Raw genomic sequence first — 20134 nt, 5'->3', positions numbered from 1 at the left:
AAGCGGTGAAACATGACTTGCGCACGCGTAGACTCGCCGTCGCGCCATTGCGTCTTATGTTCCATTCAGGATGCGAACGGGGCTCCGGAACGGATCCCGTTCGCATCCTGAGGTACAGCTGTACAAAGTTAACATGGACAGTAACATTCAGACTGAAAGGAAAATATCACTGGACATGTCCACACAGTGACCAAGTTAACCCAATCCAGGTATGGCTGTTGTGTGTGATTCTACAAACCACACACACATGTGCTTAGAGGCTGCCAGCATCTGGCTCGTGCTCTGTTACTGCAACATATGGGCTGCTTCATGGGACATGACTGAGATGCACAAAGGCTTGTATTGCTCCTTTTTATTTAAAAAAAATAGGAAAATTCTTAACAAGTTCCTTTGTTTTACCAAATGGAAACAGCACGCTTTGCTGTCTTCTCCCACCCCCGCCTTTTTTTTACTGAGGAATTCCACTGCGTCTGGTCTCCTCCTTTCTGGTTCCACGCAATCCTTGGATGCAATTCCAGGGCTTTGATCTTGCAGCTCTAATTTCCTTCAATCAAGCTGTGCGTCCGTCAGATAGGCTCTTGCCAGTCATTTGATTTCTTCCAGCCCTGCCACATCCACCCTCTTCTTCCTTGCCCCCATTTGCCCGGCTCTGTTTGCAACTCCGTTTCCCAGAGCAGACTCCAAGCCAGCCAACACAGCCTTGTTCCCATCTTGTGTTGCTTGCTATACTGGTTAGATGGACCTTTGCAGGAAATTGTGAACTGAGCGTGTTCTGTGGGTGTAGAACATGAGTGAATGGTGGGTGGTGGTGTAAATGAAATGGATTATCTTGGTAGAGAACATAGGTGACTGAACCCCTGAATAGAAGCTCTTAGACATGTTGGGAAATCCTGCTGCAAAACAGGAGCGGAAATTGCCACAATGTGCTTGTTCATCAAAGTTCAGGAATTAAAACCAAGCAAGCAAATATGACCACTGTTGTTTCCATAAATGCTACAAAAATATTTATGTGATTGTATGCATTGCTTTTAACATTTCCTTCCACTAAAATCAAGTAAAATATTTATTGTTACGGTCAGCAACTAGCATCAAGGAAACAAAATAGAAATCACATAAGACACATTATCCAAATGTGTTATCATGTAAATCAATCACATAACTAATCTTGTTTGTTTCAGTTGTAGTGGCTAGTGAAGTGAATGAAATAGGCTCTAGTGGAACTTGAACTGTGGGGAAATGGAAACAGCACTGATTTCAGTGAATGGTGGATGGGATGGAAACTGCTACCTCCTTACATCCCTAAGAGGACTTCATGCTGCAACATTTTCTTGCAGCTCCTGCTACTATAAATGATAGCTAGTGCCAATCCAAAAACTTTACTGTTTTTGTGGCAGTTCCCCTACAGTATTTGCCATCACTTGGAACCTTTTCTTATGGCTTACCAAATTTCAAAAATTAATAATGGCAATTGTGTTTACAGTTGTGACATATCACTCCTAACCACATGCAAAAGTGTGTTGCTCTACACTCTTTTCTTCTTCCAATTCTCTTTTGATTTCGTATTGGAAACAGCTTCTCTGTCTACCTGGAGCAATCTCTAAGAAAGGGCATTTTGAATCTACAGACACGGCCCTTCATAATCAGAGGTTCTCTGGCTATGCTCTATTTGAAGTTTAAGACCTTTGCAAGTCACCTGCATCCCATTTTGAAGCTTGCATTTATTTCTTTATGCTGTCTCCACTTTTTATGGGCTAAAACTGCTGATGGTTAACAGAAAACCAAGCAGCATGGAAATGATGAGCCGGTGTGATTTATTGGTGGTTGAAACTATTTAAGCAGGCTTACTAGCAACAGGCATCCTTTCTGCAGTTCCAGGAAGCTGTTTTCTTGTGTAATGCCCATTCATGTCAATGGAGCTTATTCAACAGAAATATCTGATGGTTTATGTGCAGATAAAACAGGGGTGAGAAATCTAGGACCTGGGGCCCAAATGCAGCCCTCCAAACCTTTTTGTTTGGGCTAGGGCTGGGTGATACCAGACCCTCCAAGTGTCCCTATTTTCCAGGGATGTCCCTGATTTTGAGAAGCCATCCCTGTTTCTGATTTGATCCCAGAATATCCCACTTTTCCTTAGGATGTCTCTATTTTTATTGAAGAAATGTTGGAGGTGATGGAGTTATCTGAAGGCAATCTTTTTTAATTTTACAGTGGTGCCCCGCAAGACGAATGCCTCGCAAGATGAAAAACCCGCTAGACGAAAGGGTTTTCCGTTTTTCGAGGCGCTTCGCAAGACGGATTTCCCTATGGGCTTGCTTCGCAAGACGAAAACGTCTTGCGACTTTTTTCGCTCCCCCCCTTTTTCTAAGCCGCTAAGCCGCTAATAGCCGCTAAGCCGTTTAGCCGCTAAGCCGCTAATAGCGCTAATTCGCTAAGCCGCTAATAGGGATGCTTCGCAAGACGAAAAAACCGCAAGACGAAGAGACTCGCGGAGCGAATTAATTTCGTCTTGCGAGGCACCACTGTAATTTTAATTATGTTGGAAGCTGCCCAGAGTGGCTGGGGCAACCCAGTAAGATGGGGGGGGGGTATAAATAGTAAAATCATCATTATGGAATGGGAAGTCCTTATTTTCATCGGAGAAATGTTGGAGGGTATGTGATTCATTGTCCAAAACTGGTTTGACATGGCACAAACTATGATGTGTGCATGTCCTAGGGTTGCCAAATCCAGAAACAAAAGTTGTTGAGCTTTTTTTTTTAAAGGAAATTCACCAAAATCTAAACTTTCTGACATGGGGGTTGCAGTACGTCAGGGTTTCAAAAAATTTCGTCTCTACCCTGATTCAAACAGCAGTGTTCTATTTGCTCTGCAGGGAGCAGAGAAGCACAAGAGCATGTATCAAAGAAAGCAGCCTATCAAGGACCTTTCCTCAGTAACTTACATAGACACCATGAGTTTCTTGTTTAAAGTGCCAGCACCAGGCTAGGAGGTAGTTGAAGGAGACCTCATGATACTTGAACTTTGCTGGGACTGTCACAAGAGCAGGAAGCCCTTTCTGCCTTGCCTCCCGAAAGCCCCCCATGCTTTTGAGCCCTCAGCCAGGGCTAACTTGGCAGCCACTAGTAATCTCGTAGAAAAATAAGCTGGGGTTATTTAATTCTGAGTTTTAAAAATAAAAATAAACCTTGCCCTGTCGTTTAAGCCCCTTTCTCCCCTTTCCCCTTCTGTGTAGGGTTGCCATATTTCAAGAAGTGAAAATCTAGACACAAAAGCCGACTTAGCTTGCTGTACATCCAGATTTCCCCTGACATTTCAGTGATTTCCTGTATGTTCAGGAAAATCTGGAAGTACGACAACCCTATGCTGGTGTGTCTGTGTCTCCATTGTGTCTGTTTGGGAACATTCTTTTATCTTATTTTTTGATATGTATGCTGCTAATTACTTCTACAGCTTTTATCTTAGAGAAAAGGTGATAATCTAAAAAGCACCTGTGCTGTAAAATAGCAGTTGTAACAATATGTTAAAGGTCAGTACAATTTTGTAAGTTTTAGACCCATAAGTAGTAGTGGTTGCCAGTACATTATGCTGTTCACATCTACACAATTCCATCCTTATTTCAGACATCTTGTAATATTGGTATATTGTGATGTTAACTGGCAACATATCACAATATTGAAAACTAGACATCGCCCTGCCCTAGTCTGGACCTTGGAGCTCTCTGCAGAGGGTGGCACAGAGCCCTGGCACCGCCTCCCCCAAACTGGAAATTGAGTAAGCACTTGCCTAGCGTTGGAGGGAAAAGAAGGGCTTTAGGACCCTGCCAGAGCCCAGGAGCTTCCTTCCTAGAGCCAGAGCAGTGCCGGCAATTTTGAAGCGGCACAAAATTGGGAAGGTCCATAACTGGAGAAGAGGTATATTTGGGGGCTCCAAATATTGGCTTCAGAAGATTACCAAAGTCTATCCATTTTATCTGTCTTTGGGAGAGTGTTGCAAGGGCTCTGGAATAGGAGTAAACCTTATGTGATCACAACTTTGTTCAGGTGTTTTTGGGTGGGTGGGGAATAAATATTTATTTGCGTGTCAAAACCCCTCCCACCAGAAAGAAAGACACAGGACACGATGTTTAAGTTTTAATGGGCATGAAATGGCCACAACTTTATTGATTAGAGGATTGAAGGTATTGGCCCTAGGCATTGGCTCCTATCAGCTACCCGGGATGATGACCGGGAAGGGTTAACACGAACCGTGGGAGAGCCTGTTGAAGTACGCCAACTAGGATCCCACGGGTGTCACCGCTTGGGGCGTGCCGGGGGCCCTTACCAAGCTAGGTTTCGGACAAGACAACGCCCCTCGGAGTCCTCTACCGGACTACCCCATTTCCTGGGGGAAGGTGATGGCGTTCCTTCCCCCCCATCCATTTGCATAACAATAGAACCCCAGCCAATGCCTAACCGCCAATACGGGGAAAGTTGTGACGTTTGCTATGAGGTAGGCGAAAAAACCAAATGGCAGAAAGATTGCCAACTTGGAAAAATTCCTACCAGGCCCCTTGCGGCGACCAACCGAAGTCCATAGCAAGGTCATGACGACCTACGGCTGCCTAAGTATCTAAGGGTGGGTGGGATGGGCAAAAAACCTCTCAGCTGGTCGGGAGTGAAGAGGGCGGACCCTGGGCATGCCCGGCTTAAAATACATAAAGCCACGCCTCCCCCTGGCCTGCCGATAGGCGGCCAGGGTCGCGGGCACGCCCAGGGATTCCCCCAGTTCTCGAGGGGGGCCAAGGACAGCCCCCGCGCCTGGGGGGGAGGGGCTAGACCGCAACCCCCTCTCCTCCCCAGGGTCGGAAATGGCTTTTCCCACACACCTCCTGATGCCAGAGTTATACTGGGACACTTGCAAGAGCAGGAAGCCCTTTCTGCCTCACCTCTCGAAAGCCCCCCATGTTGCTGAGGCTTGTTTGGCAGCTGCTGCTAATGCAAGAAAAAAAATAAACTGGGATTATTTATTTCTGAGTTTAAAATAATTGAAATAAACATAGCCTTGTTGTTTAAGCCTCTTTCCTCCCTTCTCCCCTTCTGTGTGTGCTGGTGTGTCTGAATCTCCCTCCTGTCTGTTAGGGAACATTCTGCCACCTTAGATTTGATAATTTATGCTACTAGTTACTTCTACAACTTTGATTTTAGGAAAGGGTCTAATTTTGAAATTATCTGTACTGTAAAATAACTGGCATAACAATAGCTTATAGGTAAATTTTTGACCCCTAAGTAGTAGGAGTTGCAAAATGCATCACCCCATTTGTCTCTACATAGTTCCATCCTTATTTCAGACATGGTCTTATATATCGGTATATCGTGACATATCACAATGTTGAAAACCAGACATCGCCCAGCCCTCATCGCAGCTGTTTTTCTTTTTGACCTATGTTTATGTGTGATGTTCATTTTAGTCTGTCAATCTCCTTGGCTATTCAGATAGCAGAATCTCATATATGATATAATATGTTGCATGTAAGATCTGCTTTTGTTGTAAGGTATGTTTCTCCAGAGGTACTTAATGCTGTTTCGAGACCATTATTCCTATTCTCGTTTTTTTTTTTACATAGTACTATGCTATTTCATCCAAAAATACTTGTGAAGATCCACTTGATGGCGCCAAATATTGCCACGCAGAGGATGCCATTTTAAGAGTGATTACAAAGTGCATCCATTTTGTGTGGCTTTTGGAAGGGCGGCGCTAGAGCTCTGGGTGATGCCAGAGCCCTGGCACCGCCTTCCCAAAGCCGGAAATCTAGTACTTGATTGCCCATCTTTGGGAAAGAGATAAGGGCTCTAGGATCCTGCCAGAGCTTGAATATTCCTTTCCAGAGCCAGACATCACCCAGCCCTAGTTGCAGCACTTTTCCTTTCTGACCTATGTTTATGTAGGATGCTTATTTTAGTCTGTTAATCTCTATGCATTTTCAAGTAGCGGAATGTCATATATGCCATAATACATTGCATGCAGGACCTGCTTTGGTTGTAGGGTATATTCCTCCTGAGGTACTTAAAAGTGTTTCTAGTCCATTATTCCTGTTCTCCTTTTTACATAGTTTGATGCTATTTTAGTCATTCAGAAATCTGATGTACTGCAAAATTGACAAGCTCCACTTGGGGGCGCCAAAAAGCTGCTGTCATTTTAGGAAAGATTACAAAGTGCATCAGTGTTGTGTGGCCTTGGGAGGGTGGCACTAGGGCTCTGGAGGCAGCCCTGGCAATGCCTTCCTGAAGCCGGAAGTCTAGTAAGTGATTTCCCCACACAAAAGTGAGAAGATGCATGTTTGAGAAGATCCATTTGGGGGCGCCTATACTAGCCTCCCAGAGGTCTCCATTTTAGGGAAGATTACAAAGTGCATCCATTTTGTGTGGCTGTTGGAGGGCGGCACAAAGCCCTGGCACCGCCTTCCAAAAGCCAGAAGTTTAGTAAGTGCTTGTCCAGTTTTAGGAACCAGGGAAGGGCTCTAGGAAGATGCCAGAGCCTGGTTTTCCTGCGCAGGGTGTCACAGCAAGGTGGCACGATATTGTACCTGCAGTTTTTATGCACAAGGCACCCAGCCTAGATGGCACAAAATCTGAGGCTCTTGCAAGAGCACAAAGCCCTTTCTGCCTCCCTTGCCAAAAGCCTGGCAGGTTGCTGTGGCTCACATGGCAGCCTCCACTATTGTGATAGAAAAATAAACAGGGGTTATTTAATTGTGAGTTTAAACCTATTTCCTCCCTTTGCCTCCCCCCCATCTGTGTCTATCTCATCGCTGTTAGGGAACATTCTCTCATCTTATCTTTGACATCTGTGCTGCTGATTTCTTCCACAGATTTTATTTTAGAGAAAAGGTGCAGATTTAAGAAATATTGGTAATATGAAATCACAGTTGTAATAATTTCTTAAGTGTAAGTAAAAATAAATACGTTTTAGACCCCTAACTAATATGAGTTGCCGGCACGTAACTCTGTTCATTCTACATATCTCCGTTCATATTTCAGATACGGACATGGTGCTGTATCGGTATATATATCGTGATGACATATCACAATGTTGAAAAACAAGACATCGCTCAGCCCTCCTTGCAAAATTGAGAAGATCCTCTTGGGGGCGCCATATTGGCCGCCATTTTAGGAAAGATTAAGAAGTGGGTCCATTTTGTGTGGCTGTTGGAAGAGGGCGGCGCTTCAGGTGCTTCCAAGGGCCTGGCACCGCCATATTGAAGCCGGAAGCCTATTAAGGGCTTGCCCACACAAAGGTGGGAAGATGCATACTTGAGAATATCCACTTGGGGCGGCAAAGCTTCCCATAGACTGCAGCCATTTTAGGAAAGATTACAAGGTGCATCCATTTTGTGTGGCTGTTGGAATGCGATGCTAGGGCTCTTGGAGGCTGCTGCAGCCCTGGCACTGCCTTCCTGAAGCTGGAAGTCTAGTAACTGCTTGGCCAGTTTGGGGAAGCAGGGAAGGGCTCTAGGGTGCTGCCAGAGCCCTCCAGTTTTCTTCCCAGAGCCAAATCGGTGCCTCCAGTTTTTAAGCAAGAGTCACCCTGCCTAGGTGGCACAAAATTTGGGGCTCTTGCAAGAGTAGGAAGCCTTTTCTGCCTCCCCTCCCCAAAGCCTGGCATGTTACTGTGGTTTGCTTGGCAGCCTCCACTACTCTGGTAGAAAAATAAACTGGAGTTATTTAATGCTGAGTTTAAAACAATAAAAATAATTCTTGCCCTATTTAAGCCTCTTTCTTCCTGTTGCCCCCCCCCATCTGTGTCTCCCTTATCTCTGTTAGGGAACTTTCTCTCACCTTACCTTTGACATCTACGCTGATAATTTCTTCTACAGCTTTTATTTTAGAGAGAATGTATTATTTTAAAAATTATTGGTAATATAAAATCACAGTTGTAACAATTTCTTAAGCGTAATTTAAAATGAATGTTTTAGACCCCTAAGTAGTATGAGTCGTTCTACATATCTCCGTTCATATTTCAGACACAGACATGGTGCTGTATCAGTATATATCGCGATGACATATCACAATGTTGAAAAGCTGAGATATCGCTCAGCCCTCCTTGCAAAATTGAGAAGATCCTCTTGGGGGCGCCAAATACTGGCCTCCCATTGGCCACCATTTTAGGAAAGATTACAAGTGCATCCATTTTGTGTGGCTGTTGGAAGAGGGCGGCGCTAAGGCTGGAATGCTTCCAAAGGCCTGGCACTGCCATACTGAAGCCGAAAGCCTAGTAAGGGCTTGCCCACACAAAGGTGAGAAGATCCACTTGGGGGCGCCAAATCCTAGCTTCCCACAGGCAGCAGCCATATTAGGAAAGATTACAAGGTGCATCCATTTTGTGTGGCTTTTGGGAGGGCGGTGCTAGGGGTGCTTCCAAAGGCCTGGCACCACCATACTGAAGCCAGAAGCCGATTAAGGGCTTGCCCACACAAAGGTGAGAAGATGCATTCTTGAGAAGATCCACTTGGGGGCGCCAAATCCTAGCTTCCCACAGGCCGCAGCCATATTAGGAAAGATCACAAGGTGCATCCATTTTGTGTGGCTTTTGGGAGGGCGGTGCTAGGGGTGCTTCCAAAGGCCTGGCAACACCATACTGAAGCCGGAAACCTATTAAGGTCTTGCCCACACAAAGGTGAGAAGATGCATTCTTGAGAAGATCCATTTGGGGGCGCCAAATACTATCCAAGCTTCCCACAGGCCGCAGCCATTTTAGGAAAGATTACAAAGTGCATCCATTTTGTGTGGCTTTTGGAGGGCGGCACAGAGCCCTGGCACCGCCTCCCCAAAGCAGAAAGTCCAGTAACTGCTTGCCTAGCTGTGGGAAGGAGGGAAGGGCTCTAGGGTGCTGCCAGAGCCCTGGAGTTTCCTTCCCAGAGCCAGAGCAGTATGGGCAGTTTTTCTGCACAGGGTGCCCAGCTGAGGTGGCACAAAATTTTAAGGATCCTTTTTATCTGCCCTTGGAAGGGCAACACAAGGACTCTGGGAAACTGTCAGAGCCCGAACAGCACCTTCCCACAGCTGAGTAAAACAAATGCGATTGCAGCTTTGCTGTAGTGCAGAACTTTCCAAACTGTGTGTCGCAATGCGTAAGTGTGTCCTGCCACCCGAACACTCGCCCCCCCTTTTTCCTGGGGGGTGGAAAGGGATTCATTTAACCTGTCGTTTGCTACTGTGTCTCAAAATGATGTATGTCTAAACGTGAGTCCCAGGCATGAAAACTTTGGAAAGCTCTGCTTGTGTGTGTGTGTGTGTGCGCGCGCGTGTGTGTGCACGTGCTCTATTTATTTACTTCCCTAAACAGGGGTTATTTCAAAAAATAAACCTTGCTCTGTTTTTTAAGCCTCATTCCTCCCTTGTCCCCTTCCTTCTGTGTGTCTCCCTTGTGTCTGTTGGGAAATGTTCCCCCACTTTAACTTTGATATCTAGGCTACTAATTGCCTGCACAGGTTTGATTGTAGGGAAAAGGAGCAAATTTTAAAATTATCTGCGCTTTAAAATAACGGTTGTAACAATATATTAAAGGTAAGTACGAGTTTATAAAATTTAGACCCCCTAGGTAATAGTCGTTCCCAGAATATCATCCCGTTCGTTTGCTTCTACATAGTTTCATCCTTATTTTAGACATTGTGTTACATCCGTATATTGCGATGTTTAACTGGTGACATATCACGATGTTGAAATCGCCCAGCCTTCATTGCAATATTAAGAAGTTCCACTTGGGGCCGCCAAATATTGGGCTGCCAGAGGCTGCCATTTTAGGAAACATTACAAAGTGCATCCATTTTGTGTGGCTGTTGGAAGAGGGCGGCGCTAAGGCTGGGATGCTTCCAAAGGCCTGGCACTGCCATACTGAAGCCGAAAGCCTAGTAAGGACTTGCCCACACAAAGGTGAGAAGATGCATTCTTGAGAAGATCCACTTGGGGGCGCCAAATCCTAGCTTCCCACAGGCAGCAGCCATATTAGGAAAGATTACAAGGTGCATCCATTTTGTGTGGCTGTTGGAGGGCGGTGCTAGGGGTGCTTCCAAAGGCCTGGCACAACCATATTGAAGCCGGAAGCCTATTAAGGGCTTGCCCACACAAAGGTGAGAAGATGCATTCTTGAGAAGATCCACTTGGGGGCGCCAAATCCTAGCTTCCCACAGGCCGCAGCCATATTAGGAAAGATTACAAGGTGCATCCATTTTGTGTGGCTTTTGGGAGGGCGGTGCTAGGGGTGCTTCCAAAGGCCTGGCACCACCATATTGAAGCCAGAAGCCGATTAAGGTCTTGCCCACACAAAGGTGAGAAGATGCATTCTTGAGAAGATCCACTTGGGGGCGCCAAATACTATCCTAGCTTCCCACAGGCCGCAGCCATATTAGGAAAGATTACAAAGTGCATCCATTTTGTGTGGCTTTTGGGAGGGCGGTGCTAGGGGTGCTTCCAAAGGCCTGGCACCACCATATTGAAGCCAGAAGCCGATTAAGGTCTTGCCCACACAAAGGTGAGAAGATGCATTCTTGAGAAGATCCACTTGGGGGCGCCAAATACTATCCTAGCTTCCCACAGGCCGCAGCCATTTTAGGAAAGATTACAAAGTGCATCCATTTTGTGTGGCTTTTGGGAGGGCGGTGCTAGAGCCCTGGCACCACCTTCCAAAAGCCTGAAGTCTGGTAAGTGCTTGCCCAGGTTTGGGAAAGAGAGAAGGGCTCTGGGACCCTGCCAGAGCCTGGTTTTCCTGTGCAGGGTTCCATGCCAAGGTGGTACAAAATTGGAAAAATCCATAATTGAGACAATCCAATTGGAGGGGGCAGCACATTTTGGCTTTGAAAGAAGTTAGTCATCCCCCTCCATGTTCCTGACACTTGCTTTTCTAGTAGAAGAATAAACTAGGATTATTTATTGCTGATTTAAAATTAATATTAAAAAACCTTCCTTTGTTGTTGAAGCCTGTTTCCTCTCCTCTCCCCTTCTGTGTATGCTGGTGTGTCTTTTATTTTAGACCAAAGGTGATAATTTAAAAAATATTGGTGTATCACGATGTTTAGCTGGTGACATATCACGATGTTGACATCGCCCAACCCTCGTTGCAGCCCTTTTCCTTTCTGACCTACTGGATGCTCATTTCAGTCTGTCAATATCTGTGCCTTTTCAAGTAGCAGAACCTCATATAGGATATAATACATTGCACGTAGGACCTGCTTTAGTTGTAGGGTATATTCATCCTGAGATACTTAAAAGTGTTTCCAGCCCATTACTATTCCTGTTCTGCTTTTTAGATAGTGCTATGCTATTTCAGTCCTCCTAAAATTGGAGGTGGTGCAAAATTAAGAAGATCCACTTGGAGGTGCCAAATATTGCCTTGCATAGGCTGCAATGATTATGTGGCTGTGGGGAGGGCAGTGCTGGGGCTCTGTGGGGCTCTGTAGGGACTCTGTGGAGACTTTCCCATCTTTGGGATGGAGGGAAGGACTCTAGGGTACTGCCAGAGTCTTGACAGTTTTCCTTCACAGGGCACTGAGTGAAGGCGGCACAAATTGGGAAGATCCATAATTGAGAATATCTATTTGGGAGCACCAAATATTGGCTTCAAAGGATTACTGAAGTCTGGTCTATTTTATCCATCTTGGGGAGGGCGGCACAAAAGCCTCTTGTTTAAGTCTCTTTCCTCCCCGCTCCCCTTCTGTGTGTGCTGGTGTGTCTGTGTCTCTCTCCTCTCTGTTAGGGAACATTATCTCACCTTACCTTTGATACACATGCTACTAGTATCTTCTACAACTTTTATTTTAAGTGAAAGGTGCTAATTTCAAAATTATCGGTAAAATAAAATCACAGTTGTAGCCCTTGCTGCAAGTCTTTTCCTTTCTGACCTATGTTTATGTGGGATACTCATTTTAGCCTGTCATTCTCAGAACCTCATATATCATATAACACATTGCATGTAGTACCTGATTTGGTTGTAGGTTATATTCCTCCATTATATTTGTTCTCCTTTTTACATAGTTTTACATTTCAGTCATATAATCTGAGGTGTCACAAAATTGAGAAGATCCACTTGGGGGCGCCATATATTGGCCTTGTGCAGGCTGCAAGGATTACTGTAGGAGTGTGGCATGAGGGCTACTACATGCTTGCCCAGCGTTAGGAAGGAGACTGCCAGAGCCCTGGACTTTCCTTCCCACACCCAGAGTTCTGGGAAGATTAATCATTGAAAATATCTATTTGGGGGCGCCAACTATTGGCTTTCGAAAGATTACCAAAGTCTGTCCGGTTTATCCATCTTTGGGAGGGCAGCACAAGACTCTGGCATCCACAGCTAGTGCAATGGAAAAATAAACTGGGAGTATTTACTTCTGAGATAAAAATAATTGAAATAAAACTTGCCCTGTTTTTTAAGCCTCTTTCCTCCTTTATCCTCTTTCTGTGTGTGTCTCCCTCCGGTCTATTAGGGAACATTCTGCCAACTTACTTTTGATATTTATGCATCTAATTACTTCTACAGCTTTTATTTTAGGGAAAAGATGATTATCTAAAAATCACCTGTTCTGTAAAATAACAGTTGTAACAATATGTTAAAGGTAAGTACGATTTTATAAGATTTAGACACCAAAGTAGTAGTGGTTGCCAGCACATTATGCTGTTCACCTGTACACAATTCCATCCTTATTTAAGACAACATATCACAACGTTGAAAACTATACATTACCCTGCCCTAGTCTGGACCTTGGAGCTCTCCACAGGCCACACAACCCTCACTGGCCCTGCTTCACACCCTCCTTGAGCTTTTTTGCCTGGTTGGAATGTATCATTTGCTTGCCTGGATGGAGATGTGTGTGTGTTTGTATGTCTCTGTGTGTAGAAACTAGCTTCCTAAAGTAAAAAAATTAAATGCACTGCTGTGTCCACCTTTGTCTCTGGCCCTGCCCACCACTGGCATGTGGTTCCAGGAAAGTTGCCCAGAAGGAGTGTCTCCACCCCCTCCGTTCAGCCTATTTAGCCTGGACACTGTGGTCCACCTCCTAGGGTTTTCTGGCAGTTCCCTCACTGCCAGAAGTGAAGCTATGGGGAACCAGGCAGAGGGCCTTCTTGGTAGTGGCACCCACTCTGCGGAACGCCCTCTCTTCAGATGTCAAGGAGATGAGTAACTATGTAACCTTTAGAAGACATCTGTATAGGGAAGCTTTTTAAAGTTCGATGTTTTATATATACTGGAAGCCACCCAGAGTGGTGGGGGCAACGCAGTCAGATGGGCGGGTACAAATAACAACAACAACAACAATTATTATTATTATTAGCCTCATGCTAGCCCAGCTTCTATTTGAACGTTAAATGGTTTTGCTGATTTCCGTGTGCGTGCTTTATTTATTATTTTATCTGTTTTATTGATAATTTTATTATGTCCACCAGTTAGATCGCTGAATCAAAAAGCTCTCTGTTTCTACCTTGTTTTTATAGTTTGTTTTAAGGACCTTACCTTTTTGTACACCACTTTGACGTGTTTAACATAAAGTGATTTATACATTTTGGAAATAAAACAAGAAGAATGTTTGGGACAGGCCCCAGACAGCTAACTGTTCATTCAATATTTCTAGGACTTCCAAAAATAAATAACTTCCATGTGAGACAACACACCGACCAATATTTTTCAATTTCAAATGAGGGTTGCCCCATTGAGCAGACTAAGGAGATTAGTTGGTTAAAATATAAATATAAAATGTAGATATATTTAATCCAGATATATGAACTGGACCCCTGGTCAATAAGAGCCTAGATCGACTACCTGCCCAGCCCAAAATGGCCGCTATGTTGTTCTTACAAAAAAACAAAACCATGATTCCATTTAAGGAAAGCAAGCAGTTGTTTTTCCTTTTCTCCTATCTTAACTCCTGATGGCTTGTCCTGTTCCTTTCCCCACCAGGCCTCTGCCAATGTCTCCACAACACAGAGGGGCCTTCCTGTGAGCGTTGTGCTGCTGGTTTCCATGGCAACCCCTTTATTGGCCGCTTTGATGACTGTAGGCCTTGCCCTTGCCCTGGCCAGACGCCTTGCCTGGCTCTCCCACAGAGTGGAGAGGTGGTCTGTACCCACTGCCCACTGGGACAAAGAGGTGCGTATAACTATTGGGGCTGAGCTCATACGTTAAACCAGTGGTTGCCAATCTGCCAATCTGGGGGGGGGGGGGTTTGCTGGTGACCATGAAGCCTCTGAACCCTGCTCCACAAACTGCTCCCTTGGTCCTGAGGTGGGTGCCTTATTTCCCCTTGAAAAGTAAATAGATGCTCTTTCCCACTTCCTCCTTTAGCTCTCTCTGCTTTTCAAGGCACCTCTGAGAATCTCAGTTCTCCTTGGGGTTTTTTAAAGTGCAAGTTGCTGGTCCTTATGGCTATGGAACTAAATCTGGGGATATATTTCTGCCTTTGCTCTCTCCCATTCTCCTCTGTCACTCTGTCGTTGTTCGAATGAACCTCTATGTTTATTTTAAACATTGACTCATGGAATCAGCCTCAGCAACAAACATTTTATACCTCTGTGTCATTTGCAATTAGTGACAGAAAATCAATTTCAGAAGGAAAAGGAACATACAATTTTGTCTTTATGGCTTATAGGGAAGTTTGGATTCATGTCAATGATGACAAACACCAGAGCAGAGTGAAATAATTCTCCCGCCTGAGTTAATAATGGCAGATGGGCTGCTGCTGTAATGCTTCCTAGGAAACCAACATGTGATATTTTTCAGACAGTTGAAGATGGCTTGAAAGAGGAATTAGTAACCATAGTGAATGCATAGTGAATGCAGTCATCCCACAGAACAGGATGAACAAGTTATATTCCTATTGTTCCAAAAACCTACCAACTCTACTCAGCCAGAAAGCACCTGCATTCATGTGTACGCTTTGGAAAGTGATACCTTTTGCAAACTGCTTTCAGCTCTCTTAGGAACTGCAATACCACCTGCAGTCTCTTTTGGCGGGACTTGTTGACAAAACCTGGTTCTCCCTACCTCTGCTGTTCTTCTCTAGGGAGACTCTGTGAGCTGTGCGATGATGGCTTTTTCGGGGACCCCCTGGGAAGGAATGGTCCAGTCCGACCTTGCAGCCCCTGTGAATGCAACAGCAACGTGGACCCCAATGCTGTGGGCAACTGTGATCCTGTCTCAGGCCAGTGTCTCCGCTGCTTATACAACACAGCAGGAGGACACTGTGAGAGGTGTCAGGAAGGCTTCTATGGAGATCCACTAGCCACCAACCATGCTGTGAAGTGTACACGTGAGTACAGGCAGTGGCGTAGCGTGGGTTATCAAGCACCCGGGGCAAGGCAAGTAATTTGCGCCCCCTAACCCATGGATTTGCGCCCCCTAACCCGTGGATTTCCCTAACCCCCAGATGTTGCGCCCGGTGCGGCCGGCCCCCCCTGCACCCCCCACGCTACGCCACTGAGTACAGGCCTTCCACTCATCCTGAGAGCTAACTTGGAAACCTTTTGGTCCAGCAGCATGCAGAAGTTAAAAAAAGTATTCCAGGGGTTCCAGCCTCTTACCCAAAGTCCATTTTTCCTTTTGGAATGAGGCACAGTGGAGACTGTAGTATCTTTATGATATTTACACATATATACAACCTGAGCCTGGAGGGGTTCACAGCATCAACACCCCAAAAGGGTCTTGTTTCTCCTACAGTTGCAGCCTTGGATTCAAACAGAAATCAAACATTGCTCTCAAATGTTGCTCTGTCTCTCTCTCCAGCTTGCTGCTTTACTTCTAGGTCACATCACTGCAAATGTTCAACTCCCAACTTTGATCTTGATTTTGGTCATTAACATAGATAAAGAAAGGAGTCTATATTTCTTGGAAAGTATCTCTTTTCATTATGCCTTTATCACTCTCCTGTGTCTGGTGAGATGCTCTGACATTGACGTAGGTCAGATATTATTTTCCCATTTTTAAAAGAAAGAGGGGCCCTGTGTCCTGCCCACTTCCACATGGGCTTATTGGCGCGACACCTTCCGTGACTCTCCCATAACATGGAAGCCGCAATATATGGAATATGAGAATTCTTTTAGGCTGCATCCAGTCTTCCTGGATTTCCTGTGCTAAATGGAAATTGTAGCAAGAGCAGTGGGCCCTGTTGCTAACTTTGGTGCCCTGGTGAATGTCCAGCCTTGCTGCCTTCTGGAGCTAATCCTGTTTAAACCAACTGATGTTTCTGGACACTTCAAAGGCAACTAAAAAGGAAAAATAATCATAAAATTATGGTTTCCACAAAATCATAAATTACAACACAGGTGGGAAACCTCAGTCAGCACTATCTTAATCTTTTTTTATGGAGTGTTTTTACCTGGCCTGGATAGAGAGGGATGTAAATGTGTGTAGAAACAACCCTATTGTAAAAAGGTAAAAATTACATTCATTGCCCCACCTTTTTTTGCTTCTGGCCCTGACCACTTCTATGAGGCAGCTCTAGAACAATTGCATATAAAGACATATCCTGTTTTGGGGGCCAACATGCCCATCCAGGCGGATTTGTATATTTTAATGGAAATGTCCAGGTTTGGGGTTTATTTTATTTTATTTTTTGGTTTTGGGGTGGTGGGGGCATGCACATGCTTGGGAGGGCACTGTGGCCCAGAAGCGCCACAGTGGAGCGAGGCCATTGCAGCAAAGAGCAAAGATCAGGTAGGAGCTGGGGTCCTGCCTCTGCTTGGCCTGGCAGTGGCTCAGCCTCGGACTGCTCTGCATGCTGTGGCCCACTGGATGGAGTATCCATTTGTATGTGGCCCTTGGAATGTTGAATGCAATAGAATGTGGCCCTGAGGCCAAAAGAAGCTCCCCACCCATGTTTAAAACAATAAAAACTATTTATTTTTTGAAAAAACAAACAAGCCAACAGAATGGAAAATTTAGATTTTAAATGCACACAACAAATATGGGTTGCTTGTTGAATGGGGGGCCTGGGTTGTGCCAAGACCAGTAGGCTTAGCCCACCAAGTATTTAAGTGTAAGAATGTATTTTCCCTCCCCTCATCCTTCCTAGCCTGCAAGTGTAACCCTGGAGGCTCTACCAATGGAGCAGCGACTTGTGATGATGTCACCGGTCAGTGCATCTGCCTCCCCCATGTGACTGGGCGGGACTGCAGCCAATGCCAAGCAGGTTATTATGACCTCCAGCCAGGAAAGGGTTGCAAAAGGTAATCAGGTGGAGTGGGTGGGAAGGAAAGGTGGGGGAGAAAATGATTTTTAGAGAAAAATCAGGCAGGGAATATGTAATATAGGAGGAACCTGCCTTATACTGAGTCAAACCATTGGGTCCATCTAGCTCAATATTGTCTACACTGACTGGCAGCAGCTCTCCAGTATTGCAAGCAGGTTTCTCTCCTTGCCCTACCTGGAGAAGCCAGAGGCTGAACCTGTGACCTTCTGCATGCAAAGCAGATGCTCTTCCTCTGAGCTACAGCCTCTTCCCGTACCCTATTCTGTGGTTAAACATAATCTGATTACTATTGTACTGCTGATTGGAGTTCAATATTGTGACATATATACCCTAGTTATGGAGCTGAACAACCTCGTCATACATACTTGCTAAGATTTCTTGTTATGGCAGTGAACTTTGACTTTTATTGATAATTATAGTATTTGTTTTACTTTCCTTAAAGGTTTTTCCCATTTGGGGGTTGTTGTTTTTTCAAAATTACTGTACTAATTGATTGTAAATGAAACCTCACAGCTGTTTACAAAACAAAACATAAAACCATTAAAATTATCAATAAAACACTAAGGTTCTATTTACAGTCAGGTGGTGTATAAAATTAATTAATTAGGGCAGGCAGGCAGTCCCATAGTTTTTCCACCACATAGGATGTCCGGTATCTTTTCTGAGCCAACTTAACGAATCTTAACAGTGTGTGGTTGAGAAGGACCTGGAAGCAAATCTTAGTGCAGAACAATGGTTCTCAAAGTTTTCCTCTGGGTCATATTTTCATAAGAAACATTTGCTTGTGCCACTTCTATTTTTATTGATAAGAAATACATTGGAAAACAAAAAGAAACAACTCTTAGCATTGTTGGATTTTGAAAAGCTACCTATCCATATTCTGCAAATAAATACAAATAATATTGTGATGGCATAATCTACCCTACTACCCTGAGATGTTTGTTATTTTCCTTTGATTGTCCTTGAATCTTCCCGCCATACTTGCCATCCTCTCTTGCCACACCATTGTGGCAAACCACACCCTTTGAGAACCACTGGCACAGAGACAGGATTATATGAGCAGGCCATTGAGTAACCTGGTTCTAACCTGTTTCTTCTTCTCTCTATCTCTCCCTCTCTCCCCCTCCTCAGTTGCCAGTGTCACCCAGTAGGTTCTCAACACAGCCACTGCCACCCGCTCACAGGGCAATGCTCTTGTCAACCTGGCGTGGAAGGTGTGTCATGTGATCAGTGCCAAGCTGGTTTCTTTGGCTTCTCATTCCAAGGATGCCGAGGTAACTCCAGTGCCTGATTGAGCGTCTTCACAGTTTGCTATAATGTCTTGTCATGGATGCAGGGCTCTCTTTCTCTTTGGGCTTCCTCCCTGCACTCCTCTGGAACGCAACTGATTAAGAGGATCTGTCATAAAAGGATGGGGTGGAGACTGATAAATTAGTCACAATATGGAACATCCTGCAGAAGAGCCTGGATCAGGCTAAAGGCTAGTCCAGCATCTCATTCTCACAGTGGCCACCAGATGCCTGTGCAAAACGGCAAGCAGGACTCAACAGCACTCTCCCTGTTGATGATATCCTGCAGGGGTGCCAATTTGAATAAAATATGGGGGGCAGGTCCTAGCAACAGAGGTACCTAGAACTGGTGAGATGGTTTATTCCCTACTCAATCCACTTTTTATCCGTCAAACAGTTCTGTGAGGTTGATTGTTTTCAAAAACAGCAGCTGGTCCAAGGCTATTCTGAACCCAACTCTCTCCAAGCCCAAGTTTCTAGGCATCTGGTAGTCTCTCCCCCCCCCCCAACCCAAATCAACAAGTGCTTGCTGCAAAATTATGCAATTTCCCGCTTGGGCATATTTTTAGGACACCTTATTTCTGTGACAGTAGGCTTTAATTTAAATTGCTTTTAAATATTGTGATTTAATTGTTGTAATGAGCCCTGCGTCCTTGGAGTAAAGGGTAGAAAGAAGAAGAGGAGGAGGAAGAGGAGGAGGAGAGCTTTACCCTGCCCACTTATGGGGAGGGTAAATGGTGAAATGATAAATAAGAAATTATGTTGATGGTTTTTGCTCTCTTGCCATCCAGCAATCCTTTTACAAGTTCGTTTACAGGGCTTGTTGGGGAACAAAGTCTAAAAGTAGAATAGAAAAAAGGCAGCAATGCCCATCAACTTTGCGTCCCTCCAGCCCCCTCAAACATTTTAGGGGGGCAAAGGGACCTCAGTTCCCAGCAGCAGATATTCAAAGGCTTGCTGCTTCTGATAGTGGAGATACTCCATTATCCTAAAAAGAAAACTCACTATTTCTCTTCCCTTTGCCTACCTCTGGAAGCCTCTCAAAAAGCTGGAAAGGTGGGATGTTGTTTGAATCAAAAGGGATGTATGTAGGAAACTGTCTTATTCCAACTTAGACCACTGGTCTATCTAGCTCAGTGCTGCCTGCACTGACTGGCAGTGGCTGTTAGGGATTTTAGACTCAGGGGTCTCTCCCATTCCTACCTGGAGATGCCAGGGATTGAACCTGAGGCCTTCTGCATGCAAGGCAGGTGCTCTATCACCAGACTATGTCCTTTCCCCTTCTACTCCTCCTTCCCATGCATGCTGTCCCCATATTAAGAGTCACACATATTGTTTTCTTACTTCCAGCCTGCAACTGCTCCCAGCTCGGTTCTGTCTCCCTCCAGTGCCATGACAACAGCACATGTGTGTGCAAGCAAGGCTTTGTGGGGTACAAGTGTGACCAATGCAAAGTGAACCACTTCTATGACCCTGGGAGCAATCAGTGCCTGGAGTGTCCTATTTGCTACAGTCTCGTGAAGGAAGAGGTAAAACCCACCGCTTACTTGCTTGCTTGCATCAGCCCGTCATTCAGCCAATCAGCTACTCAGATATTTTAGTCAGATTTGCTAAATGTATAGTTAGCCAATTAACCCCA

The 20134-nt window shown here is 45.0% G+C and overlaps 1 protein-coding gene across 2 annotated transcripts in view; it reads left to right on the top strand.

Moving 5' to 3' along the window:
- Nucleotides 1-20134, top strand: part of LAMC3 (laminin subunit gamma 3) — a 68786-nt gene that overhangs the window by 30878 nt on the left and 17774 nt on the right. For both annotated transcript variants that reach the window (XM_081848463.1, XM_081848464.1), the window contains 5 exons: nt 13921-14109; nt 15023-15268; nt 17030-17183; nt 18338-18480; nt 19846-20024. In XM_081848463.1, the coding sequence (XP_081704589.1) occupies nt 13921-14109; nt 15023-15268; nt 17030-17183; nt 18338-18480; nt 19846-20024 (911 nt within the window). The remainder of the gene's footprint in view (nt 1-13920; nt 14110-15022; nt 15269-17029; nt 17184-18337; nt 18481-19845; nt 20025-20134) is intronic.

This window comes from Podarcis erhardii (genome assembly GCF_964252035.2).
Source record: "Podarcis erhardii genome assembly, chromosome: Z".
In the NCBI taxonomy this organism is placed as follows: Eukaryota; Metazoa; Chordata; class Lepidosauria; order Squamata; family Lacertidae; genus Podarcis; species Podarcis erhardii.
The sequence above is the reverse complement of the archived record's forward strand: the minus strand, read 5'-3'. Positions and strand labels throughout refer to the sequence as shown.